Source organism: Passer domesticus, chromosome W (genome assembly GCF_036417665.1).
Source record: "Passer domesticus isolate bPasDom1 chromosome W, bPasDom1.hap1, whole genome shotgun sequence".
In the NCBI taxonomy this organism is placed as follows: domain Eukaryota; kingdom Metazoa; phylum Chordata; class Aves; order Passeriformes; family Passeridae; genus Passer; species Passer domesticus.
Window position 1 is genome coordinate 855205 of NC_087511.1, and position 27684 is coordinate 882888.

General features: G+C 44.5%; 1 protein-coding gene across 6 annotated transcripts in view; it reads right to left on the reverse strand.

Annotated features, from left to right (window-relative positions):
• Window positions 1-3139: 3139 nt before the first annotated feature.
• Window positions 3140-27684, reverse strand: part of LOC135289154 (DDB1- and CUL4-associated factor 12-like) — a 55839-nt gene continuing 31294 nt past the window's right edge. For 2 of the 6 annotated variants that reach the window (XM_064402565.1, XM_064402570.1), the window contains exons 8-9: window positions 26534-26718; window positions 3140-11492 (exon numbers count right to left, since the gene is read on the reverse strand). In XM_064402565.1, the coding sequence (XP_064258635.1) occupies window positions 11277-11492; window positions 26534-26718 (401 nt within the window). In that variant the 3' untranslated portion in view covers window positions 3140-11276. Of the gene's footprint in view, window positions 11670-17963; window positions 25778-26533; window positions 26719-27684 lie in introns of those variants that run through there. The other 4 variants (XM_064402566.1, XM_064402569.1, XM_064402568.1 and 1 more) reach the window with 4 other exon arrangements.

The following is a 27684-nucleotide window of genomic DNA, read 5'->3' on the forward strand; positions in this document are numbered from 1 at the left end:
GGTGGTTTTCTCTGCATCTTTTGTACAGTTTTGCTAGAATAGGCAAAAGTCCTTCATGAAGATGTTTAAGCCATAAATTATAACATTTCCGTTTCTGACACCCCCTGTCATGGGCAGGGACACCTTCCACTAGACCAGGTTGCTCCACATCCTGTCCAACCTGGCCTGAGGGGTATTGTCATGGTTTTGTATGAGAGACATTTAGGGAAATGATGCAAAGTTTCCAGCCACTAGAAAGCTGGACACGCCTCTGTGAAAAACACATGTTAAACACAAAAGAATCCCAGGAACTTCCTCTTCTGCTTCCCGCCTGGGGACAGGTAACACAGCCCACTGGACCCCCATCTCACAGCCAGGTCGGGCCGGGTGGCCCTGCTGGGGGGGGGGGGGGCACCGACCCCCTCTCCGGGGGATCTGGGGGACTCCAAGCCCTATCCTGGATGGGCTGGGGCCTCAGCAGCTGCCAGGTGTTGCCAGGATTTTTAGTGAAAAAGCCTCTGCTAGGATTTTTCCTGTCCTGAGGAGCTGAGGGCCTCAGGAAAGAAATGTAAACAATAACTATCTGCTGCTGTGGAGTGCCACAGGTGAATCTTCCATTGGTCCATGTGGATTGTTTTCAATCAGTGACCAATCACAGCCACCTGTGCCAAGGCTGTGAGCAGTCACAGGATTTTTGCTATTCATTCCTGTTCTATTCTTGTCTTGGTAGCCTTCTGATTTTCTTCTCTCTGTTCTTTTAGTATAGTTGTAATGTAGTATTTTAGTATAACATATATCATAATAAATCAGCCTTCTGATGAAAATGGAGTCAAGCCTCGTGTCCTCGCACCAGGGGTTGCAGTCTAAGCAAGAATTGGTGACCCCTGGACGTGTGGAACTGATGGTCACCCCAAGAGTGACCACGGAGTCTAGCCTGGAGCTGAAGAAACTAGACCCTGAAGATGGGCAGAGTTCACAGCCAAGGCAAACAGGAGAACCTGTTGGACTTTCCTGGACATTGTGTCCAGAGACCGCAGAGCAGCAGAGCTGCACAGCTGGATGCACAATGACACTGTCTAAAGGTACTGTTGTTTTTTCCCTTCCTGAAGATCCTGCCATTCGCAAAAGGTGGGAGGAAAGTTGGGAAAATGTACCTTCGGAAGCTCAGGTTCCGTTTACTGTGTCAGAGGAGAAAGTTATTAAATTCTGGTGCAGATGGGGGCGCGAGGACGGAATTACTCATCATATGTGGGAGAGAGAGTGTTATGAGTTTTTCAGATGGGCAAAATTTCATAGATTTTTTACAAATGTCGTATACTCCCTTCATTTCGATCTCTGGGAGGTCTTGAACGCTGCTTTTCATTGGGCAGAAGGCCAGGGTGTTGAGTACCCAGCGGTGTTTGTAGTGCACATGCGCATTTATTTTGTTCTTTTCGAAAAATGGCACAATGCGAGGGACATCATGGCTCGGGAGCGCAGTCGCGTTCTATCACCGCCAGGTTCGGCACGAGAGGAGCCTCTCCAAGAAGACGAACCGCGAGTTTGCAGCCCCCCCGCACTGCCCACAGCTGAGCAAAAGTTTTTCTCTGCTCCCTCGGAGCAAACAGATCTGCCTTCCCCCCCCGCTCCTTCTCTTGCGGGGGATGGGGAGCCGAGCCCGCTGCTTTCCGGGCCGGCCCCGCCCGCTTCGCCGCGCAATTCTCCGCTTTCCCCACCCCGGGAGGGGGAGGATCCGATTCCGCCTCAGCCGGCAACTGAATTCGCAACGGTGCAGGCGGCGCCTGCGCGGGCCGACCCCGCTCCGAGCCCGCCGCCCCCGCCTGTCCCGCCGCTCCCTGCCGATTCGATTGCAGTGCAAGAGCTTGCCGAGAATGGTGCTGAGTCCACGGAATCGTCTCAAGAGCTGACACCAGCGCCCGTGCTGCCCGCACCACCCACCCCAGTTGTCCCGCCGGTTTCCGAAGCTCCGTCATTCGCATCGGACCCTGCGAAGAGCCTGTCCTTCCGTGGAGGAGGCGTGGCCCTCCAGCTGACTGCAGGAGCAGTTCGGCTGGCTGTGTTCAAAATCAGTATGGTTTCTGGGTCATTTCGTGTGTGGTCGGGGGCTTCTCCCTGGGGGTTGGGGTGCCTGCCTTCCCCCGAGCGCCCCAGGGGCGTGGGGGAGTTGGCTCCTGTGGTATCTGCCTCTGGTTCCCAGGCCAGTGGGGATGGGGGTGGTGCCGAGGGGCAGAATGCAGAAGCAGTGGCATTTGCCTTGCAGGAGCAAGAGACACAGAGCAAAGCAAGCATTGCTCACTTGCTCTGGGGACAAGAAACCCTCAGATCTGGGATGACAATTCCTGAGAATGCTTCCCTTCCTGAGCTGCCGGTGTGCACCGGTGGTGCTTCTGGGGGGAAGAAGCATTGGGTCATTTCTGCTCTGAAGACACTGGCAGCATGGTCCTGCCAGGTTCTGAGCATGCAGAGCCCGCCTCACAGGCTGGTTCTGGGCCGTTTGGCTCATTTCCCTGGGCCGGGGCCACTGCCCCATCCAGTGTTGGGTTTGGGGACTTTGATTTCCTCACAGGGACCTGGGCCACCATTCTGTGAGCCAGGTCTGGGTCCCCTGGTCCGACCACCAGGACCAGGGCCACCCAAGGGTCCTAGAGACCCTCTGCTGCTGCTCTTCTTCTGATCAAAAAAAAAAAAAAAAAAAAAAATTTTAAAGAAAAGTGGAAAGAGCTAGCAGCTCAAAAGCATTGAAAAGCCAAAAGTTAGCCTCAGCCCAAGTGGTTCAATGAAGGGCTGTGGCCAGGGCATTCCAGAAATTTTCTCTGAATTGTTGATGACTGTAAATGGATTTTTCATAATTCTTGTTTTCTTTAGCAGTTCTTTGTTTCAGAATTCTGCAAGCCTGTTTCAGGACCAAAGGGGACTTCCAGAGATGTCAAAGAAGAACATCTTCAGTCCATGGACTCTGTCCTGAAACTCAGCTGTTTGGACTTGAAACAATGAACTTTCTCTGCATGTGTTTTTTGCATTTTCTTATATTTTAAGATTGTTATAGTGATATGATAGAATTTGATGTTTGATAAGTGAAGAATTTCCCTGAATGTTCTACAGGTGAAGAGTTTCCCTGAACATTCCACATCAGCAGATGATTGAGATTTTGATTGGCAACAGATGAACCTCAAGAGGTGTTGTTCTCTCTTCTGCAAAGCCCTAGTGGAAGGGATTGCAAACATTTCTTTTTCTATTTAATTTAATAATTTAAAAGGGTGAGATGTTGCCAGGATTTTTAGTGAAAAAGCCTCTGCTAGGATTTTTCCTGTCCTGAGGAGCTGAGGGCCTCAGGAAAGAAATGTAAACAATAACTATCTGCTGCTGTGGAGTGCCACAGGTGAGTCTTCCATTGGTCCATGTGGATTGTTTTCAATCAGTGACCAATCACAGCCACCTGTGCCAAGGCTGTGAGCAGTCACAGGATTTTTGTTATTCATTCCTGTTCTATTCTTGTCTTGGTAGCCTTCTGATTTTCTTCTCTCTGTTCTTTTAGTATAGTTGTAATGTAGTATTTTAGTATAACATATATCATAATAAAACAGCCTTCTGATGAAAATGGAGTCAAGCCTCGTGTCCTCGCACCAGGGGTTGCAGTCTAAGCAAGAGCCAGGCAGGAAGGTGGGGGAGGCTGTGGAGTCCTGGCCAGAGAAGGGCTGGCCGTGGCTATTAAGATCTTGCTGCCAGGTCCCCTCCCCCAGCACGGCTGAGACCAGAGGCGGCCCTGCAGCCCGTGCAGAATGGTCCTGCGGCTGGAACTGAACGCAGAGAAAACCAAAGACCAACCATGAAGTCGATCCTGACACAGCCCCAGCCACAGCTCCCGCCACAAGTTACTGGCGGGTCAGGTGACCATTTGCAGGGCCCAGGTGACATGTTAACCCTTTCAGTGACTTAATCCTCCCTTGAGTGAGAGAAAGGAACGAGATGCAAGCATGTAAAGGAACAACATGAAGACATTGAGGTCAGTGAAGAAGTCAAGTCCCAGATGGGAGAGATGAGGAGATGCCTTGATTTTAGGACTGAAATCCTCTTGTAAGCTATGGAGAAAATACTCTTTTTCCCTATAATGCATGAAACTATGGGGAGATGAAGGGTTCAAACTGATATTGAGCAAAGGCCTCCATGCTAAAGTAAGCAGATGTTAAAGTAGCTGTGATCCCATGAGAAGTTTGAACAGAGAAAGAGAAGAGTGTGGAGACCCTGGGGGGGCATTCCCTGGTCCAGGGAGATGCAAGAAGATTCCCTCAAAAAGCTGTTACACCCCATTGGCTCCTTCCCCTATTCCTATGTCTGTTCCCATGTTCCTGAGCCACTCCCTCCCTATTCCCTGATTGGCCCTCATCTTTGTACTGCCTCAAGACCAGGGTCAGCCCCCAAGCCCCTGTAGTGGGAAAGTAGGACTCTCTATGTGTGTAGGTGCTGGGACCTGAACATCTCACCGTGCGGCTGAATAAAACATCTGTGATTAGTATGCAAAGGTCCTTTTTGCCTCCTTACCCTGGACTATGCTAGCAGCAATTCAGACTGCTACAGAAGAGTAGTCCTGTGCCCCCAGGAGAAGATCTCTGTTCCCAGGAATGAACATGATTTTAGAAATAGATGAGAACTTTTGCCTTTGAACAGCTCATCTTTAAAACAATACCCCACAAGTCGAGATGGCCCATAAACAAGCTGTGGGAAGGATTGTGGAAAATGGGAGGGACTTTACAATGGCAGTGTTCCCTGGGTGGCTGTTAGTCGTGGAAATTGAGAGCCACGAGAGAACTGTTTTTTCCTCTTGTGGAGAAGTCTCCATAACATTAATAAGAGGGACTTCTCTCCCTAAGTGAACTGAAGAAAGACTATTTTAGAGGTGGTAAACTGACTGGACATTTTAGGTTTTGTTTCTTTACATTGTCAATGGAAAAGAAAAGGTTGTGGGGGGAGGAGAAGTGTCCTGAAGGGTTTGTTTTGATTCTTACTATTTTTTTCTTTTAGTTACTGTTAATAAAATTTTCTTTATACCCTTTTAAAGTTTTGAGCCTGCTCTACCTTTCTCCTAATCCTACCTCACAGCAGGAAATGAGTGCACTGGTGATTGGCCAGCACTGAAACCCACCACACTCATTGGTGCGCTGCCCAGGAAGTCTCAAAATTGGCGAAATCTCAAATTGGTGAACCAAAACCACTACAGGTATCCACAACTTCTCTGGGCAACTTGTTCTAACGCCTCACCATCCTCACAGTAAAGAATTTCTTCCTAAGATTCCTAAGAAAATTACTCCTACAATTTCTTTACTGGAAAAGTCTCTTATGAAGTGGTTTCATCAGAGAACAAGATCAGAAGTTTCTATAGTTGAATAGCTCTCTATTGGCATCCTTGCTGGTCTGGTTGCTGCATGGTCTCCAGCAGTAGGATGCAGTCTGCCAGCATAGCACACGAAGAAATAGATTGTACTTTCCCAGGTGTTTTTCTTGGCACTGACCAACTGTTCCTCACCCTCTTGGCTCTGAGACCTCTTTTAGTGCTCATATATATTTAGAAATTAGCCACCATTGCTCCCTAGGTGAATATTTACCTAGAATACAGCAGCTATATGGGGAGGAGTTTTACAGCAACAGTGCCAGTCTGTTAAATCTAGTTAAATCCTTTCCAGTTATCTAGAATTTCTGAAATTTCTATTGTAGATGAGTCCATGTGCCTAATGTTCAACATGCATGAGGCACTGCAGTGGGTATGTAGAGACAGGAAACCCCTGGAACAGGGAAACTTGATAACACAGGAAAAAAAACCCACAGGCACCAATTATAAGGGCCAAAAATCTTTCTGCTGAAACTTCTTTGATACTGTCTCCCACAGCACACTCCTGGAAAAGCTGGCAGCCCGTGGCTTGGATAGGAGAACTCTTCGCTGGGTTAGGAACTGGCTGGATGGCCGGGCCCAGAGAGTGGTTGTGAATGGTGCTGCATCCAGCTGGCGGCCAGTCACCAGTGGTGTCCCTCAGGGGTCTGTACTGGGACCAGTTCTATTTAATATTTTTATAGATGACATGGATGAGGGCATCGAGTCCTTCATTAGTAAATTTGCAGACGACACTAAGCTGGGAGCTTGTGTTGATCTATTGGAAGGAAGGAGGGCTCTGCAGAGAGACTTAGATCGGTTGGATGGATGGGCAGAGTCCAACAGTATGAAGTTTAATAAGTCTAAGTGCCGAGTTCTGCATTTTGGCCACAAAAATCCCCTACAGCGTTACAGGCTGGGGACGGTGTGGCTGGATAGTGTTCAGGCAGAAAGGGACCTGGGGGTGCTGGTTGACAGCCGATTGGATATGAGCCAGCAATGTGCCTTGGTGGCCAAGAAGGCCAACGGCATCCTGGCCTGCATTAGGAATTGTGTGACCAGCAGGAGCAGGGAGGTCATTCTCCCCCTGTACTCGGCACTGGTGAGGCCACATCTTGAGTACTGTGTCCAGTTCTGGGCCCCTCAATTTAGGAAGGATATTGAGATACTTGAGCGTGTCCAGAGGAGAGCAACGAGGCTGGTGAGGGGCTTGGAAAACAAGCCCTACGAGGAACGTTTGAGGGAGCTGGGGTTGTTTAGCCTGGAGAGGAGGAGGCTTAGAGGTGACCTTATTGCTCTCTACAACTTCCTGAAGGGAGGTTGTAGACAGGTGGGGGTCGGTCTCTTCCACCGGGCAGCAACTGACAGAACAAGGGGACACAGTCTCAAGCTACGTCAGGGAAGGTATAGGTTAGATATTAGGAAAAAATTTTTCACTGAAAGAATAATAAAGCACTGGAATTGTCTTCCCAGCGAGGTGGTGGAATCACCATCTCTGGATGTGTTTAAAAAAAGACTGGACATGGCACTTGGTGCTATAGTCTAGTTGAGATGTTAGGGCATAGGTTGGACTTGATGATCTTAGAGGTCTCTTCCAACCTCATGATTCTGTGATTCTGTGATTCTGCGATTCAGCATCCCTGGAACACAACCTCTGCTTTGTTTATGTTTTTGGCACAAACAGTCCAAACAATTGTCAGTCTGACCTTCTGACTACAGTTCAGCACTTTAAGGCCTGTGGCTTCTTTCTTACCACTCCCAGCTGGTGGTATACCTTAATGAAGAGGGAATGGTAAGACCTTCTACGTAGGGTGGTACTTTGGAGCAGCTGATCAGTAGGTCCCTAATGCTATGTTGGCTGCATGGTCCCTTGAGCCTTGCAGGGGGCTGAAGCCATCCTGTCATTTGTTTTGCCAGATGCAAAGGCTTGGGACAGAATGAGGAGGTTGGGAGACAAAGCACAAAGGTACTTGTTTTTTAATATACTCTGAATTTGCTCACTTTCAGTGTCTGACAGAACAGGCTGCCCTTGTCAAAAGAACAGTTCAAGCACCGTGTTCCTGGCATCCCTTCATTTATTAATCCATTTACTGAACCTTGAAAGAACCTTGAATTGAGAAATATTATCCTGATCCTCCATTTAGAAGCAGACAGGATGAGTACAGCTATGGCTAGGAAGAACTAACAGAACAGTGTGAAACTATTCCCACAGTACTATCTTGTTTTGGATTCCTTGTTCTGCAACAGCGGTGCCACCAGCTGGCAAGAGCTGAGATCACAAAGATCAGAAACAAAATACACCCAAGAAGGGAAGTGATGACATCCAAGCAAACCTGCAGCAGTTGGGCTGAAAGTTGAAGGCAGGCAGCAGATTGAATGTTGAAAGGGATAATGTCCACTGCCACTGCATTTGTAGCATATGGGAAAAGAAGCTGTCGATAGTAGCAGCATGGAGATGCTGTAGGGTCCAGGGCAAGGAGTACAATAGATCTTGGTTCCACAGCCAGATATAACAATGGCCACACACATACATGCCAAGCATGGCCAGTGAGAAAATGCTGAGGGAATCTGGACTGTTCAGTATAAGAAGTGAAGACCATTGCCATGAAACACTTAAAAATCCCTTTAAACAAAAACAGATGAGCTGCCCCACAAACTGCTTCATCTACACAGTGAATAGGAAAGCAAGGGGATCTGCAAGACAGGGGATGGGACAATATAAATGAATGCTAGAATTAGCTGCTGGGGGAAGATTTGGACTCTTTACTGCTGAGATTTAAGCTAGACACACATCTAGGAGGAGCTTGAGGAGTACTGACTGTCTTGATACTTCCTGAGGCCCTCAGCCATCCCCAATCCATTTTGGTCCCACAAGACAGCTGACAGGCCTCATATCATCTGAAAGCTGTACTTGATGGATCATCCGATTCAACTGGAGAGTTAGTAACCCTGATTGACAGGGCCTTTTCTATAGCTTAAACTATCCCTTCACCTTCTTCTTGCTTTCCTATGAGGTATAGGGGTATAAACAAAAGCATCAGCCTGACAGGGGACCTGTTCTGTGTTAAAGGGAAGCAGCATCAAGAATAACCCTCTAGGAATAGAGCACAGCTCAAGAAGTTCAGATACAGCTTTTGCACTGAGGGGTTGGCACAAGCCCATCCAAATCCATGGCTGTGACAGGATGCAAGCCAGGAACCACTACTACCAACACCTTCTATCTTCCTCCCACCATACATCTAACCCATCATCTTCTGCCTGTCTCCAGGGCCATGAATGCTTCTTTTTTTGCATCTCTCAGTTTTAGTATAAGGCCAGTAGGATGACAGGATAATATTCACATGCTTTTTAGATTCTCCTCTGTAATGCCTACTACAATACTACAGAGCAGATATGGCAAATCTGGACACATGGTCTCCCATAGCTTGCATACAAAGCTGCAGTTTGCCCATGACCATGGAAATTAGCACCGCAGGGTGAAGTCAAGTGTGAAGAAGATGGGAATGCAAAAGCTGCTTTTAGGCACATGATTTTAACCTTCAACATAAAGCTTTGATTTTTTTTTAAGGACATTCCTCCTCTCCAAATATAACCTTCCCAATTCTCGGCAGACAAGAGGAGGCAGGGAAATAGGACAGTTGGACAGAGGCCTCACTCTCCTATGCAATTAAAATATAGTGAAATATCTAGTGCTACAGCTGCATTTTCAGCACATAAGGTCTCCCTAAAACACTTAGTCCTAGACCTAACTGTCCACCACACTTAGTCCTAGACCTAACTGTCCACCTATAGGTGTCTGTGCTGTACAATATTTTTTAGAAAAATAACATGATTAAAAGGAAACTCTTGCCTCAGAACAAATTAGGTACCAGAAGAAGAGAACATAAAGGACATGCTTTGAAGAGTGTAACAGTCCCAACTCTGCCATTAGATACATTTACATTAGGAGTGTTATTGCAGCTATACAGAGAACAAGACTGCTGTATAAGCTATGAAAAACAGGAATAAGTTGAGAACGTGCCCTTGGGATATCAATCCACTCAATGATGAAGGAAAAACAACAGTTTACTTTGTTTCCTTTGAATTAGTCATGTCAACACAGAAGCTGGACTGTTACAAGGTAAAACCCAACTGCCCTGGATTTACTTGCAGTGGGATAATTACAAAATAAAGGAAACCATCAGCCAAGCCAACAAACTATACAAACAAATTTTATTTAGAGATATGCCGAGCTGCTGTCCGAGTTTTTTCTCTACTCCCCTGAGCTGGGGAGGAGTCTGCACCGGCTGAACTGTGGCACAGCAGCTGACAGCCGGGGGGGGGGGGGCACTGCCCAGATGCGCCGGGGGCGTCCGGGGAGCACCTCAGCAGGAGGCAGCAGTGAGCAGCAGGAAGGCGAAGTAAGAAAAGAGGGACTCGTCTCGGGGGCAAAGTCCAGAGTTTAATGTCTCCAGGGGATCCCAGCCGAGCAAAAGACCACGAGGTGGGGGTACAGCCGATTATAAAGGGGGCGGAACATACAACACACCAACCAATGAGGGAGAACTTGGGAGGGAACAAACTCGTGAGAAACATGCCAGCTAGCCAATAGGGAATGTGACAGGGAGGGACTCTTGTTCCCGATCCAATCACCCACCGAAGAGGGGAGAACTTTCTGGAAAGAGGGAAGGGGACAGTGGGTGATGGCCAGGAACTCAGGGAGGGATTGACAGAGGGTAACCAGGGGAACAGGGGAGGAGACAACAGATTGACACTCTCAAAAGGAGGGGTTGCCAGGGGAGGGGGGGGGGACCCCAGGACCGAACCATTATAACTTTAGGGGGAAACAGAACAAACCAAATGAACCATGCACCACAACAGAGATACACATAGTAAAATGCACAAATACTTTTTGTTCACCAGTTTTCAGATCACGCAACCTCAAGTAGTAGAAAAAACAAACTGCAGATAATTACAATTATCTATGTAACAGGGCAGCAGTAAAAGACCTGTATGTCAGGCTACAGCATGTTTAACAATACTCAGATGAGAATGTACAGATCTAGGTATTTAAAAAGCACATGTGGCATTGCCACATACACTAACATGCTTTTTCAAAGAGCAACATCTTTCTGGTATGTGAACACAGTAACTTGGTTAATGCAAGATGGAAAATTAGGCTCTTAATAGATACATAGAATCATAGTATGTTATGGGGTTGGGATGGACCTTAAAAATCATCTTGTCCCAACCCCCCTGCCATAGGCAGGGATACCTCCCACTAGACCAGGTTGCTTAAGGCCTTATCCAACCTGGCTTTGAACACTGCCAGGGTTCAGGCATCCACAACCTCTCTGGGCCACCTGTTCCAGTATCTCACCACCCTCACAGTAAAAAATTTCTTCCTAATATCAAGCCTAAATTTCCTAATTTCTTTCAATTTTTACCCATTACTACTTGTCCTGTCTGCAGTTCCTGATGAGGAGTCCCTCTCAATCTTCCCTGTAGCCCCTTCAGATACTGGAAGGTTGCTAAGAGATCTTCAGGCAACCTTCTCTTCTCCAGGTTGAACAGCCCCAACTTTCTCAGCCTGTATTGGTAGGGGAGGTGGACTCCTCTGGACTTGCTCCAACAGTTCTATGTCCTTTTTATGTTGGGGACCCCAGAGCTGGACACGGTACTCCAGGTGGAGTCTCACAAGAGAAAAGCAGAGGGGGAGAATCTCCTCCCTTGACTTGCTGGCCACGCTCCTTTTGATGCAGCCCAGAATTTGTTTGAGTTTGGTCAAAGAGCAACTGCAAAAGGGACACATCAAACCAACGAACAGTCCCTGGAATTCTCCAGTGTTCATCATTCACAAGAAAACTTCAGGTTCATGGAGACTGCTTCATGATCTCAGGAAAATCAATGAGGTCATTGGAGGGATGGGACCACTTCAGCTAGGACTTCTTCTCTCTCAATGATTCTGAGAGATTGGCCGCTTGTGATCATCAATCTCAAGGATTGTTTTTTCAGCATCCCGCTTCATCCAGATGATGGTCCTCAACTCACGTTCTCCATCCCAAGCATCAACAAGGAGGAGCCTTTGCAAAGGTACCATTGGGTTGTTCTGCCACAAGGCCTGAAAAACTCGCCGACTATCTGCCAATGGTACGTGGATCAAGCTTTGTCTCTGGCATGGGAAAAATACCCGGGGACAAAAATCATTCGTTATATGGATGATTTGCTCATTGCAGCACCATCACAACAGGAGCTGCAAAAAGCTCATGACTGTGTGATTGCAGAAGCGCAAAAAGCAGGACTGGAAATCAGCACTTTGAAAATTCAAGAGATTGCACCATGGAAATATCTGGGATGGAAAATAACAGAGCAAACAATAAGACCACAAAAATTAGAGATCAGCTCAAAGGTCAACAATCTGCAAGACTTGCAACAACTTCTAGGAGAAATCAACTGGATGAGACCAATCTTGGGAATCACGAACTATGATCTCTCATCGCTGCTTGATCTTTTAAGAGGGGACAATGACATCAAATCTCTCAGAACTCTCACACCAGAAGCACAGAAAACCCTTGAGAGAATTCCAGAGATCATCCAGCAAAGACAGGCACATCACTTTGTGACTTCACTGCCGTTTTATCTGGCAGTGTTGGGAGAAGAAATACAGTTGTATGGCTTGATCTTTCAGTGGGATTCATCTCAAAGAAACCCTCTCTTGATCATAGAGTAGATTTTTCTATTTTACAGGTCCCTGAAAACAATCCTCACAGACCTGGAGATGGCAGCTCAGATTATAATGAAAGCAAGGACACGGTTGCTGAAAATGGCAATTGAAATTTCTTATGGGGAAGAACTCTACGGGTGCAAGAGCTTGGATCTTGGATTACAGTTCTTCTGCCAGCTTGCTAAATGCAATTAAGTACTCTGCACTCTTCTGAAGAACTGATCATTTTAGGTCATCTGTGTGTTGCTTGACCACATAGACAATGTAACAGTGATTTTTACAACTTCTTCCACATAAGAAATTTCAATTCTCAAATTTCAAGAGCCTCATGTTCCACCTGCAAGCACACAACCAGATCATGTATTGTTGAGTTTACTTTTGAATTCCCATCTAAATGGAGGGAAAGGTAGGAAGTGGTGCTGATCTGAGAGTATAGCTGCATTGGTTTTAAGTTGTATTTAAAACACATGGAACCTGGAGTCTTCTCTCCAGTGTCTCTCTCAAACCTAGGAAATTCAGCAGGTTCCACTGCTCAATGCAATACCTATTTTGGTTTTAAATAGGGATAGTGCTGAACAGTGCTTGGGAAAGACTGGCAAGGACTGTTGTGGAACTCTCAAGGCTTCCATTGCTCAAACACTCCATTACCAGCCCATCTCTGAGCATAGTCAGCCTTTGGCATTACTGCTGGCCAAAGCTAATAATTTTTGCCTTTTGAGCACAGAGTTTAGCTCATAGCCCTACGATAGCAAAGTTTTTTCATAATCCATGAAATATGCAAGAGACAAAAAGTCTGTGGAGAAAGCCTTTAAATGGGACAAAGTCAACAAAAAAGTCACCAATGCACCCTCAATTTTGCCTTCAGTTTAGTTATAACACTGAGTAGCAGCCAAAGATGCCAGTTCTTTAGTTGACTAAAGCACCACTGATCAGATTAAAAAACTAGGTGCAGATGTAGGGCACATCCGCTTCCTGATCTGCTGACATCCACTGTATAATATGGATGCAAGAGAATTTCAGCTTCTGTAGAGTATGCAGGAGTGGAGCCTCCCCTTCCAAGGTAGGCAGCCAGACACTAAAGTTTATAGTAAAAGCACAGAGCGATCTTTCTACAGTGGGCTACAGGTTTTCTTTCTATTATGGCTCAATATTTTTCAGACTAGGCAAACAGCTTTGAAATTACTGTTAAAGGTGAACTAAGAAGAAATGGGAGGAAAGTGCTAAAGATTAGAAAACAAAGTTAAACCAATCTGTTCTACTCTGAAAAGGAACTGTGGTAAAACCAGGACCTTACTGAATTTGAAGAAACTCCAAAGTTAGCAAGAACTAAAAAGAGAAAAAGAGAACTCCAGATTAAGTCTGCATTGGGGTACAGGGAAAACAGATGCAGTTAGCACAGGAAATACACATACATTAGAGCTCTGTGACCATTTATTAATGTCAATACACTGATGACTAATGATGCTGATTCTAAATACAAAGGTAGTCTCATGAATCAACAGAGCGCAGTAATGTACTTCAGTTAATAATGGATATGCATGTCCATGGAAGGCCACAGTAAGTGAAGAAGTGTTCCTGTTTCTATGCTCTTATGAACGAATTACCCTTACAGCTGGGAAGGGACATTCTGTATCAATCACACCATCCTCTATCTGCATAAGAGACAGAAACTTAGCCCAAACTCCAGATGTAAGTTTAAGAACCAAGATATCCTTTTCCAATTTAGAAAACAAAGCCAAATGTGTAATGTCTTTGTATGAAAAATAAAAACTAAAAAAACCCCAATCCCTGCTTTTCAGAGAGAAGAAACAATTTACAGGGTAACTAAACACTGAGCCCCATGTGCAGAGACTGGTTTCACATATCTGCAATTTCCCACGGTTCCACTTGCAAGTTGCATCAATAATTTTGAACAGCTTTACCTGACAGTTAAAAATGTGCACTGTAATATTTGAAGAGAGTTGTTACTATTTCACTTGACAGCTTCTGTGATAGTTCAGGATCCAGTGCTGTTTCTGACACAGCTCATGAAAGAAAGAGCAAGCTGAGAAAAGCTGTTAGATGGGTGGATTTGCAGGAGTTAATAAACATCAGACCCTGGATTCAGAATGAAAGCCAACAAGTGTCAGCAAGCCCTGATTTTTTTTTTTTTTTTTCTTCAAAGGCTTTGGATATTATTAAATATATTTGGGGGAAAAAAAACATTAAAAACAGTTCATTGTAAGACATCATACCCTCAGGCAAGAAGCTGTGACTCCTGCACTTTTTAAAACACCTTGTGTAGTTTGTGCATCATATACATCATAGGCCATGGGGAAAAGCCAGTATTCGTGTACACATTAACATACAAGTGTAAGAGATGGTCTGAAGTTTCCCTCGTTTGCTTCACAATCATTGCAAGGACAGAGACTAAGACCCTGAAGACCCTGACTGGAGCTCTGGCCTGGTTGAAGTGAATGTTTGCCAAGTGATTGTTTGCAGCTGTGCTTGCTGTGCCACCACGGTACACAGGACCTAGCAATTAGTGGACTGCTCTGTACAGTTACATCTGCTTCATGATCCCCGCTCATCACAATAGCCCATGAATTTCCCCCCCCTCTCGGCCAGATGCCACCTGCTTTAGAGAAAGTCTAACTTTCTGAGGTAACTTTGGTGATCCCCCATGGAAAATTCCTCATCTGCCTCATGACTGCCATCAAGGACGGAAATTGAAGCCCCCCCCCCCCCCCCAAGGACTGAGACTCAGACCCTTAAAATTCTAACAGGAGGGTGCTGGGCTGACTGAAGCGGGATGTCTGCCAAGTGTTACCTGCAGATGTGCTCGCTGGACCAAGACTGGTTTCCCATAGAAATCAGTCCTGAAACAATGGGTCCCAAACTGGACTGTCTGGACTGTCTGTACTTGTTCTCAACGGACTTATTCTCCATTGTCCTGTACCTGTTCCCCTCCCGGCAGAGGACTATAAAAGACCCCTGAGTTAACCAAAGACTCCAAGATTCTCCCCAACGTGACAAGATGGATCTATTGGCTGGACCACGAGGATTTAGTCTCTCCATTGGTAGCTATAGCCCCCCCCCCCCCCCTTTTCTCTCTCTATCCTTTATCTCCTTTCTAATCCTTCTATCACATTTGCTGTGGGCACTCAATAAAAGGTGCATTTGTTTTGATTAATACTGAAATTTCCTTCTGTGTTGTTTTTGCACTCCGAGATCAGTTAACGAACCATCACGACCCCTGCTTGTACTAGTGGATCGTGACAAAAAGCACACACTGATAGATGTCACAGGTAAGACTGATACCAAGAAAAACCAATGTATTGATTTGTGTCAACACCACATCCTAACACAAATGGAACAAGCCACAAGTAACAGTAGAAACCTGTTGCAACTTCAAAACATAGATCTTAGAAAAAGACAGTGCATGTACCCAACCCTAAGATAGTGATGAATTTGAGATAGCTTTACAAAGATCAAGGTACTAGAAGAGGAAGGCACTGTGAGAGTCTGTCCGAAACTTCCCTCATTTTTTGCCTCTCGATCGTCATGAAAGCCAAGACCACCGGGGAAAGGGAAAGATCCTGTTCTGAAAATCCAGGTCTGTCTGGTCCACCAAGCCAGATTATTGCCTACAGGTGTGTTTGCTCAACTCATGGAACACTGCACCCAAGAAGGGGCAGTGTGCTCTCCTTCGCCTGCATCACCTAGCAACGCTAGTGCTGGAATTTCTCCACCCTTCTGACTTGGCTGGACTTTCTCTCTGGAATGACCTTCCCGGAAGTCACCACAAAAGGACCCTCCATTCACCGTACATCAATCACCGTGACAGATGGACTGAGATGGGAGAAGGTTCTCCCTCAAGGACTGAGACATGCGACCCCTACATGGAAAAGCTCCCCTCTTTTCCCAAAAGGACTAAGACTGAAATCCCCACCGTAGGGTGAGGGAAGGTATGTGTGGGGACCGGAGCAAGTTTTGCAAGCGACCACTGGACCGAGAAGACAATGGTTCTTGCCTACGACGTCTGCTGCTGACGACACCTGTTCCTGATGGACTACTGATGGACTCCTTGTACCCTTCATCAATAGACTATTTTGAAATGGGTCCCCTTCCCCCATTTCAAAAGGACTATAAAAAGGGTTAGAGCTGACTGATACCTTTTGAGATCTCCCCTGACGTGAAGACGACAGGCCTCTTCGTCGACCGGACTTCGAGGGACTTTGTCATCCGCACGTCTGGTAGCTATACACCTCCTTGCCCTCCCTCTTTTCCTTTTCTTTTCCTTATTCTTTTCCCTTTCTTCATTCCCCTCTCTCTAACACATCTTTTCTATGGCTATTTAATAAAAGTACATGTATTTTGATTTTACTGCAAATCCCCTTGTCGTGTCAGTTTTTGCACCCTGAGATCAGTGAAAAAGAACCTACACGAATCACGTCCTTAGGACGGATCGTGTCAGGCACATTAACCTCTGGTTAGACTGTTTTGGCATTATTTGGATGAGTCATAGTGATTTTTATAACTTGAGACTGTGGGAGGCCTTGAAAAGAAAAGGAGACCAGGTGAATGGGCAAATAAAAAGTACAAGTTTAATAAGATTTTAAGATTCAGCACTTGAATTTTCCCTTTTAATAAGGGAATTTGGAAAAGCAGTTCCTAAGAAAACAACATATTGACTCCTACATTTTTGTTCTGAGGTCAAAGAATCAATTTCTAGGACTATAGAGACCTCACACTATGTTGCAAGGGTTGTATATACCCTCTCAGTTTCAGTCCAATGACCAGAATTTGTATACAATCAAGTATTTTACTTGGTGGGTTTTTAGGTACAGAAATGGTCAGGCAGACCAGATTTTCTTAACTCTGCCAACCCTGGCACTCAGATCTGTCTGTGCTTTCTTAGACCACAACACTCCCAGCAGGATACTAGAGGGAAAGGCCATTAGAAAATGGCACTTAATTTTAATTGGGAAGATTCCTTTCTGTCAAGAGCATTCTCCTAATTAGCTAAGTACCACAAGTACCACATTAAGAAACCCAGCATCTCAAGCAAAAAGATACTTGCCAATTTAAATACTTGAAAATTAACATGAAGAAACAAGAATGATGGGGATATCTACTTGATTTCTCTGAAAATGTTTCTGATTAAGCCCTTTTACAAGTACCTCCTGAGCAATGAATAAGTATCCCCTCTATATTTTTAATTCCTCAGGAGTTCTGAGAGCAATAGCAAACACTGTTGGACATTTACCATTTTTCTTGTGCCCCTTGCCCATCCTCAACATGCACTCAAGTGTCCACTTGCAGAAGCAAGGGAGAGAATAAACAGGAGATGCCTTCAGATAAGATGTGGTTATATTCTCCTTTCCATTCTCCCTTGTCTGCAACACAGACAAATTTCTGGTGCCTGTGCTTCAGAGACTAAGTTACTGAAGGTACCGCAACACTCAGAAATGCATTTTAAGTTGAGGTTCTGGCTGAGGGGTGGCCAGTGAGGCACACAGGGATTTTCACTTGGATTTAAGCCAGAGAGCATATGCCTGCATCACACATAGCTCTGCAACAGTGTTCCTAGGAATGAGCTGTACCTCAGTTCAGTAATTTAGTCACAGCACCAATTGCAATAGAAGCTAAGAACTTCTCAGACACCTTGGAAATGTGGATTTATGGAAAATAAGGTTATCAGACCACCAGAAATAGATCTCAGAGCTCCCACCTGGCTGCTGAAAGATGCTGCTGCTTTGCCAAGATGCTGTGACAGCCCATCTGTTCTTGGTTTCTTGCAAGCAAAGAAAACAGGTGATCTCCATCAAAGCCTGCTTTATTTCACATCTGCACCAGCTGAGGGATATTAATTCACAAGGCTGGTAAGTGCCTCTCATCTGAGGGGCAGAAATTAAGACACCAAACCACCACTTGACATAGCTGGATCATAATTTTAATCTGTTAATTTTTCAGCTGCAAGGTATATACAAAGCAAGTGCTCAGATGAAGGAAGAGGATGAAATTCTGGAGAAGAGTAACTGAACATAAGTATCTTAAGGATTAAGATACAAAAAGCAGCCAAAGACTTAAAACAGAGGCAGCAAATATAGCCCCATAATGGAGTTCAGGAGTTCCCCTCATTAAGGAAGTCACAAGTCACCCACAATATGAATGTAACCATTGTGGACAAAGTCCAGTAAGATCACTAGGTACTCTTGCTATGCTCTTAAAAATGGATCTATGTAGAAAATTAACAACTGAGACTAGGATCAAACACCTATTAACTGTTCTTTGGTAATTTATTCACCTTGGACTAACACCAGCAGCACAGATGAGGGGAACCAAACAAATGGACTCACTTTGTTATCGCAATCCCAGAAAGCACCCAACGAGAGAACTACCAATTTTCCCTATCAGACTTGACTGTACAAGGGAGAAAACTGGAGGAATTATCAGAAATAAGGTGAAGAGGGTGAGCACCACCCTCATTTCTCTGCTCAAGCCAATATTGCAAAGTAGCTTCTGCTTCCTTAGGAAGGTCTATCACATAACACCCAATTGTTACTGAGACATTGCTACCCAGTAGAATCTATGAGTTTACTCGTCACCTCATTCCTGGCAATTTCTCCAGCTTTCTCCCTTGCACAGTCAAGTCAGCCAGGGATCATTTTACTATTGAACCCATACTTAAGTCACTGGGTTTCATTACCTGTGATTATGAATACTGAAAATGCAATACCCAAAGATACCCAAATTAACATGGTAGTTCACTGAAAAGAGCTGAGCGATAAAATTAACTAGTTTCTACACTCACTGGCAGCACAGAAGATCCAACATGACTGGAAAGTTACCAGCAGGAAGAAAAGTCCAACAGTCTGTTATAATTAAAGTTCTTTTCTCTGCTTCATGTGCCTAATGTGAGATAGAGTCTGTCCCCCTGCAGAAATAGACTGTTACAGTGTGTTATAGGTAAAGATGAAATATGTCCAATTTTAATAGAAAAACAAAAAGAATTTATTTGCAACCGTGATACAGTCCCAACAGCCAACAATCAAACTGACAGCGCAACACCCCCGGGAGATAGGTTGGGTGAACGTGGATTTGGCCTATATCGAACCAAATCCCTCTTCATCCACACTGGCTGCTCCGAGGGGACAGTTTTTATACTCTTTATTCCGCCCGCGGCAGAGTCCCTTTGTCTCTTTTTAGAGTTCTTCATATTCAAGTTGGTTCTTTTCTTCAGTCTGAACTGCACAAAGCCTTAATCCGGGAATAGATTAATGCTTCTCCCCAGTTGCCGGAATCCTGTATTCAGGTGACAGGTGTTGATGGCTCTGGTTATCTCAGATGGGTATCTTTGCGGGCCATCATCTTTGGGAGTCTCTGGATACATGCCACTGTGAACGACCATCTCCTGTGCAGCCAAGGTTTCCTTCATATGTAAATGCCATGGTATTCCCTTGCCAGTCTGCCATGGTTTTGCCATCCTGAGAATGAAATCCCTATCCCCCCTTTGTACAGCCAGTTTGATTCATATACTTTCTAGAAGTCTATATTTTATCGGCACGAATTACTAACTATATCCCTAACACTGTGTAATCCTCCCATTAGTGAAACATGTACTAGTGCAACTACCCAGTTCTCTGGTCTGAGCCAGCCTCAAAAGTCTGCCCAGTTAAAAAATAGCAAATTAAAGGTCTCAAGGATGTCTTGATAAAATGCCAGCAAGCCCATTTCTGCTTAACAGAGGTCACCTCTGCAAGTACAATATTGTAGGAATGTGCCCCCTGTTGATGGAGTGACCATATTATTCTTTGTCTGCTTAAAAAGGCAAAAAGCCCAGAATTTTCCCTCCCAAATTAAGTACAAAGACACCTCATAGAACCTTTGGGACTTCACCTCAGACCTGGGGCTGTCCGATTGGACAGAGGCCAAGAGGTCCCACCTAGGTAATTCACTAGAAAAGGAATAGAACAAAGGAAATAATCGCTTTTGTGGGGTGTTTTAGCAGGAGCAAAGACGTCTTGCCCCTGGCTCGGTTTTTCTGTAAGAGCTTTGTTATTTTGCCTTTTATTAAACCTTTTCCTGTTTCCAACACTACCTCAGAAGCCATCCTGGTAATTTTATGCCATTCTGGGTAGCTGAGCTATCTTGGGTGTGATGGGTTTCACTGAGATCTCATAAGACCTGGCTCGAAGAGTAACACATCATGATATTGCTACAGTAAAAAGCTGGGATGATTTGGGGTGGAGGAGGCAACCCCAAACAGACCATTCAGATGGGCAGGAAAGAGCAAGGGAGGGAACTTGCTAAGAAACATTTGAAAAGACAGCCTGAAAATGCGAATGCCAGTGGGTCTCAGCAAAGCACAGCAAGACACAGTGAGCACAACTCAGTCACCAGACTGAATTTCATGCCATCTGCTATTTGAACACCAGGGTGCACTCAACTTGACTCCATGAAGAGATGGGAGATACCCTGCTGTACAGTCATTCCTGCACTTCAATGGAAAACCACTGCTTCTTGCACCATGATCCTGGATTTCAACTGATTTCTAAACCAGTAGGGCAAAAAAATCAATTAGAGTAAGAAAACCTGTCTTTTCATCCCATTTCTCCTATGACTTATATTTGGACAGTTGGCATATCATCACCTTTCTCTGCCTCTTTTTCTAACCTTGACTGGACCAAAAGTGACACATGACCAACCACAAAATACTCTGAAACATAACATTTATGATTCTATATTGCTACAAGCATTTAAAACCACTGAAACAGTATTACAGCAGGGGGTTCTCAGGGTCTATCTGACCCCGGCTGCTGTAGGTGTCTGGATAGTGAAGTCCCACTAAGCACAACCTGTCCAGGTCCCTCAGGCAGGCCCCCAGCCGCAGGCAATCTTAGCAAGCAGCTCAGCTCTTAAGTGAGATCAGCTCTTTGTTGAATTCAGCTCTTTAGTGATTTCAGCTCTTTGCTTGCTAAGTGCCTCGGCAGATGCAGGGAGAGAGAGGAGAAGGCTGTATGAGGTTCCACAGAGGTGTCTTTATTGACAGCTACTGCGAAGGGTGACAGTGACAGCTCTTCTGCTGAACAGCGCAGAAATAGGGGTTTATATAGGGTATGTGGGTTTTGGGAAACAGTCCAATAGTAAGGGTTGAGGCGAATATGACCTATGGTCTTACAGAGAGATAACAAGGGTCTGAAGGCGGAAGAGGGGCTTCTTTGATCCAGTCATCATGACTAGGCATTTCTTATCTTAGGCAAGTGACTGCCAGGGAGGCCTTACAGGCCCTGTGGCTGCTACAATACAGGCTAGAAATTAAGTTCTCTCTGACCCAATTTGTGTTCTTGCAGCACTATATCTAGTTTGTTCCCAGTTTTTTGGGGGGATTTTCATACAGCAACAAGGATGGCTCCCTCCCCATGAGAAGTTATCTTTGCAAGAAAGCACAATGAAAGCAGAATACACAGAAGCATATGAAACTTGAGAAATTTTACATCATTGTCCAGATTCTTCTGAGAATTGCCCAAAGCTTCTTATGCAGAAAAAAAGTGAGGAAAAGGGCACTCATACTACCAACCTTTAGGACCACACACTGAGGTATTTGTGATCATTTGGCAGAGAGGGACAGGTTCCAGGGGTGCTGTGGTGACCTCTTCAATAACCTAGAGACTCTGCTGACTCTGCAGAAAGATCAGCCTCCATGTTTGGAGGCTAGAGCTTAGTCCATAAAAATACCCTTTTTGCCCCCTCACCCAGACCTGGAATATGCTTCAAATTTATAGATCAACATCAGGGCTAGGGTTTCCAGATCAGTAGTTTTCCTTTGGTACTGGTGACACTAAGCACCTAACTAGTTGTTTCAGCAGAATTAGAGAACACTCAGAGTCAAGTGTCTAGTTTCTTTAGAAAAGAGGGGGGAAAAAAGGCACCTCAAACCAAGCCCAACAAAACAACTAACCAGAAATTGTTCCCTGTGACAGTGTGATCTTACATGGTAGCTGGAGGAATAATCCCAAAAATACACATCCTGCCATACTTCACCAAGATTTGTTTTTCTCTGTATACTTCCACTTTTCAAAACCCCTAAAATAACCAAAGAAGTAAATTGCCATCACAGAACAACATAGGCACCATTACATCTTTAAAAAACAATGAACAACTCTAAATAAAATACAAAAGCTCCTTTGCTACTCCATAGTTTATAATTTCACCATGAACTGATTCAGTTTAAGCAACCAACCCACAAGGGAAGTAGAATTATGAAACACCATAAAAAGATCTGTTTGTGAAGTACCCATGTCAGTGCTCAGTGTGAGTAAATTATACTTCTGAGACAGGTGTATTTGGTCGGGGGCTTCTCGCTGGGGGTTGGAATGCCTGCCTCCCCCCGTGCGCCCCAGCAGCATGGGGGGGGTGGCTCCTGGAGGTTCTGTCTCTGGTCCCAAGCCCAGTGGGGATGGGGTGGTGCCGAGGGGCAAAAAGTGGGAACACTGTTGTTTGCACCGTGAGGGCAAGAGAAACAGCAGAAAGCGAACATTGCTCACTTGCTCTGGGGACAGAAAACCCCCAGATCCGAGATGAAGATTTCCAGGAAAACTTCCCCTCCCCAGCTGCCGGCGTGCGCAGGTGGTTCTGGGGGGAGGGGAAGGAGATGTTCGGTCACTCCTGTTGCCAAGGCACTAGCAGCATAGTGGGGCTGGGTTGTGAGAACAAAGAGCCCGCCCCGCGGGTTGGGTCTGGGCCATTTGGCCCGCCCACCACTGGGTTTGGGGGCTTTGATTCCCCCATCCGGACCTGGTCCACCGCTCTGTGGGCTGGGTCTGGGTTCCCTGGTCCGCCCACCAGGACCAGGGCCCCTGCAGGGTCCTAAAACCCTATGCTGCTACTGTTCTTTCAAAACAAAAAAACCAAACCAACCAACCAAAAAATTTAAAATACAACAACAAAAAAAAACAAGTGGAAAGAGCTAGCAGCTCAAAAGTGATGGCAAGCCACAACTTAGCCTCAGCCCAAGTGCTTCAATTAAGGGCTGTGGCCAGGGCATTCCAGAAATTTTATCAAAACTGTTTGATAAATATCAATGGATTTCTAAATAATTGTTGGTGATTTTTCTTTAGCAGTTCTTTGTTTCAGGACCAAAAGGGACCTTTCAGGGATGTCAAAGAGCAGCATCTCCAGTCATGGACTTTCTCCTGAAACTCAGCTGTTTGGACTTGAAACAATGAACATTCTTTGCATTGTTTTTTGCATTTTCTTATATTGAAGCTTGTTTTAGTGATATGATAGAAATTGATGTTCTACAGGTAAAGAATCTCCTTGATCATTCCACATCAGCACTTGATTGAGGTTTTGATTGGCAATGGATAAACCTCTCGGCATGTGTTTGTTCTCTCTTCTGCATGGGCCCAGCAGAAGGATTACAAACACGATTTCTTTTTATTTTAATTATACAAAAAGGGTGAAAGGTCACTGTGATATTTTCTGAAAAATTCTCTTTGCCCAGGATTTCTTCTCCTGGGAAGCTGAGAAGCCTCAGAGAGGAATGAAAACAATAATTATCTGATTGCTTCTCCCTGTTTTGCTGCTTTGGAATGTGGTCTGGAGTTTGTTTACCAACTGGTCATTGTTTGATTAGTTTCATGTGAATTGTTTTAACTTAATGACCAATCACAGTCCAGCTGTGTCGGGACTCTGGAAGCAGTCAAGAGTTTTCATTATTCATTCTTGTTAAGCTTTCTGTCTGTATCCTTTCTCTATTTGTTAGTATAGTTTAGTATAGCATTCTTTAATATAATATCATAATATAATAAATTAGCCTTCTAAGAACATGGAGTCAGATTCATCAATTCCTCCTTTATCCTGGGGACCCCAGAAACTACCACACACTACCAACCAGAAATTAAGCCCAAGTGTCACTGGTTGGCATTACTGATGAAGATAAAGAGTACAAAGATGAGAGGGACCACAAAGACACATGTGGACTAGCTCTAGGCAATCTGGCAGGAACTGCATCTGGGACTAGAGCTACTCTACAGTGGTGGCTGTGATCTCCAGCAGACACAGAAGAACAGACCATGCCCCAGCTTTGTCATTCTTCTCAGCTTCAGCCAACTACCTATTTGGCACCACAGCAGTGAGATACAGGCACACTCTGCTCCACTGGTGACAAGGGCATGGGAAAGGCATTCATCCCAGCAGAGGACAGAGGTATCAGTGACAAGCCAAGCTTGGTGCCTGCCAAAAGGCTAGGAGGAGCATCCTCGAGTCCTACATTTTAGTGAGTATTATGTAAGGCCATCATCCCGGAATGCACACATTTCATGGCTGGACCTGAAGGGCATTGGACCTATTCTCCCCACCCAGTCCCACATGAAGTTTGTGGGAGTTTGATTGCAGAAGGCAGCAGGGGATTTGAGGAAAACCTGAGCCTCTCCTACAGCAAGCAACATGACAACAGATGCTGCTAGCTCAATGTGAGCTAACAGCAAGTTATCTTGCTATGTGGAAAGCTTCCAGCTTGCATTAGACAAGTCCAAGATGCACTCTTTAACCTCAGAGAAAAAAACCCAGTTTATTCCATTGGTATATTAGAGGAGATGGCCAAACAGAACAGCTAAAATGGGAAAAGCTTCCACAACCTGGGACAAAAAGAGGTCCCGGGTTTTAGGCAGTTTATGAAGAACCCATGAGCTACCACAGCCGCATACTAAGGAATCTTGACTCATCTGAAAAATTGATAGATTTAGTTCATTTTGAAGGACAAGAACACTCATGTCCCTAGCTCCCATGTCCTCTTAGCATCTCTGCAGGCCCTCAATGTAACGTCATCCTGCAATAGCCACACTGCAGAACAGCCTATACAAACTCCAGTTGTGCAAGCTGATACCTGGGAGAAGCAGAAAAGAAACAGTAGATAAATTTTCTTTTGGCACTGCTGAAAACTGCAATTCAAATACAAATGCATTTTTTTAAACTCCTGCACTTTGGGCTTGATGGGCAATACCCCAGGGGAATCTATCCCTGGGCTCCAATGAGTACATATTAAAATGACCATACTCCTCTATGTATAAACAGTGTCATTAGACTTGTACTTTTAAAAAATAAGATTAACCCAGACTAGGGCCAGGCTCTACAGATAAGCTACTATTTTATCTCTTACAAATATTTTTAATATTTTAAAATTAAAAGTAGTCCTCACTTCAGGTAATGGAACTGACAAAATATCTGAAGACACACAGCCCCTAGACTTTCACAGAAAGTCCAGCAGCAACCACGCTATAAGAAGGAATCCTATGTCACAGCAAAGAGGAGGAGGCATGTGGCCAAGACAGCCTAAATGTGGGGGAAGAGTCATTTGGAGTAAATACAATAAAAAAGGATTTAAAAACGCCTTCATATAAAAGACCAAGCAGGTTAATGCAAAAATAATGGTTCAAAAACATGTACAAGACTGTTGGAGACCAACAGAAAATTGCCGAAAAATAACTTGCATTTAAACCAGAAGTCAATGGCATCACACAATTTTGTTTTTAAAATGGTAAAGAAAAGTAGAAATATGTGTCAAGATCAGCATTTATGAAGAGTTATCATTAGCTCCAGAGACCAGCATAATTCCCATGAAGTCCTGATGGAAGGGGGCCTCCTGCCACAAAGAGTTTCGTTCCAGATGAGTCGTAGCAGTGGGTATAAACAGCATTTGGGAAGAAATGTATGTCAGAAAAATAATTTCTCCAGGTTTCATCGTGATTCTGTTAAAGGAAAGTTTAGATTATTACTGCTGCCAAACAAACCTAAAACCTTGTTTCACAAAAGCAGAAGGTTGTTTCCAGAGCCTAAAAAGGGATCTTCTCTGTTAATACTCCTGAAGCTTGAGACAGATCAATAACAATGTTGTCCTGAAGCTTTTTCTGGGGACATTGGGGCCAAACATTGGAGGGGGGAGATGAAGGGTAGGGAAGATATCAAGTTTCATTAGTTTTTAAAGTTACATCACAGTGATACAAAGGATAATGGAGAAAAGTTAGACAAAGCCATTAACTGCTTTATGATAACATACAGGAAATTGAACTCAAGTGCCTGCCATGGCATTACCTCAGGAGGACAGTTTCTAGTATTGCACACAATTAAATCTCTCTTGCTTTGAGTACCACATTAGAGTAGCACATTTTTAAAGGAAGAAATGAATTTTGTGTTTGAGGTTCTGAAAACTAGAAGTTAGATTGCATTAGAAAATATGAAGATATAAAATCTAGTTCATTTATGAATCAGTGCATAAGAAAAGTAGTCAGTATGCCTTACACTTGAGCAACCAATCATTCAATACCCTTTCATAAAGCTTTTATGAAGAGCAATACTGCAGCACTTCTTGCTTTTCAAGATTACAGTTATTAATTACATGATCACTGTTTGACTGGGACACATTTCATATAATAGCTTCCATTACTACAAAAAGAAACAGTGTAAACTCCTGTGTAAAGGGTTTCCTGCAACTACAACCTACTCACCAGCCAACCTTTCCCAGTAGTCAACTTTAAAATTTCACTTCCTCCTAATTTCTGCTTCTGTCCATAGCAGGCATGTGGGGGCTTTTCATCCAGGAACCTCTGGGCTCGGATATCGTAAAACAATAGGGAACCTTGCCCCGTTCCCACTGTGATGATGTGCTCGTAAAAGCTCACCGATCGAATACCTGTCAAAAAGAGAAGGGACATACAATGCAGTAAGGAAAATGGATGCTTTGGCTCTGCAGTGCTGCTGCTTGATGTCTAAAATTTTCTTTAAGAGGAACTATCTACTAATAGTATTCTCCATAACACACAAGTTTGGACCACACACTGCTATGGAGCAGTGCAGACAAATCTCATTGATGCTATTGAAACAGCAGCTTCAATTACATATACTACTTCCTTTCTTTTCTGATGCCATCAGATACACTGATGCTTAATTCTCAGCAGGCCCCAGCTCTGACAGATAAACAAAGATCACAAGCCATTTAGGATCAAGAGTAATTTTGTTTTGTTCACAAGCCTCTAAGTGAACACACCATGAGTATGTGGGCAGCAGACAGAGGAAAGAACACACTGGTTCCCTCCACAAGCTCACACCCTATCTAGCTATCTGCCAAGATGTAATAAGTGACTATGTGAGAAAAAGTACTGTCCCAGCTGCTATCAAGTGCATTATGCTGGTCAAGAGGCTAGCTGTAAGCAAGTATAAGCACTAGTCACTTTGCTGCTAAGACAGATCAGGATTTTAAATAGTTTTGAGGCTGTCCCTGCTCAAATAATCTCATACCAGCACACCTTACTTCATAGCTAGTACTTTTAGCACTTTACCCAGCAATAAAAACAGACTAAGAATACTACAAGCAAAGCACCACCATGTTACACCAGCACATGGGAAGCTACAAGTTTCCAATCCAAACAAAACATTCTAACACAATTCAGTTATGCCATTAAATTGAGCAAAAGAATACATTTTGTTTTCACAAAATCTTAATCTGAAGCCTCATCTTCAGATTAAGATTCAGATTAAGCTTCCTTCCCTTGGAAATAGTCTTGAGGAGATTCTGTATGTAGGAATTTGCAATTTGCAAAATGTCATCTCTATTGTGCAAAAGGTTTGTTCTGTATAAGTACTCTAACACAAACAAGTC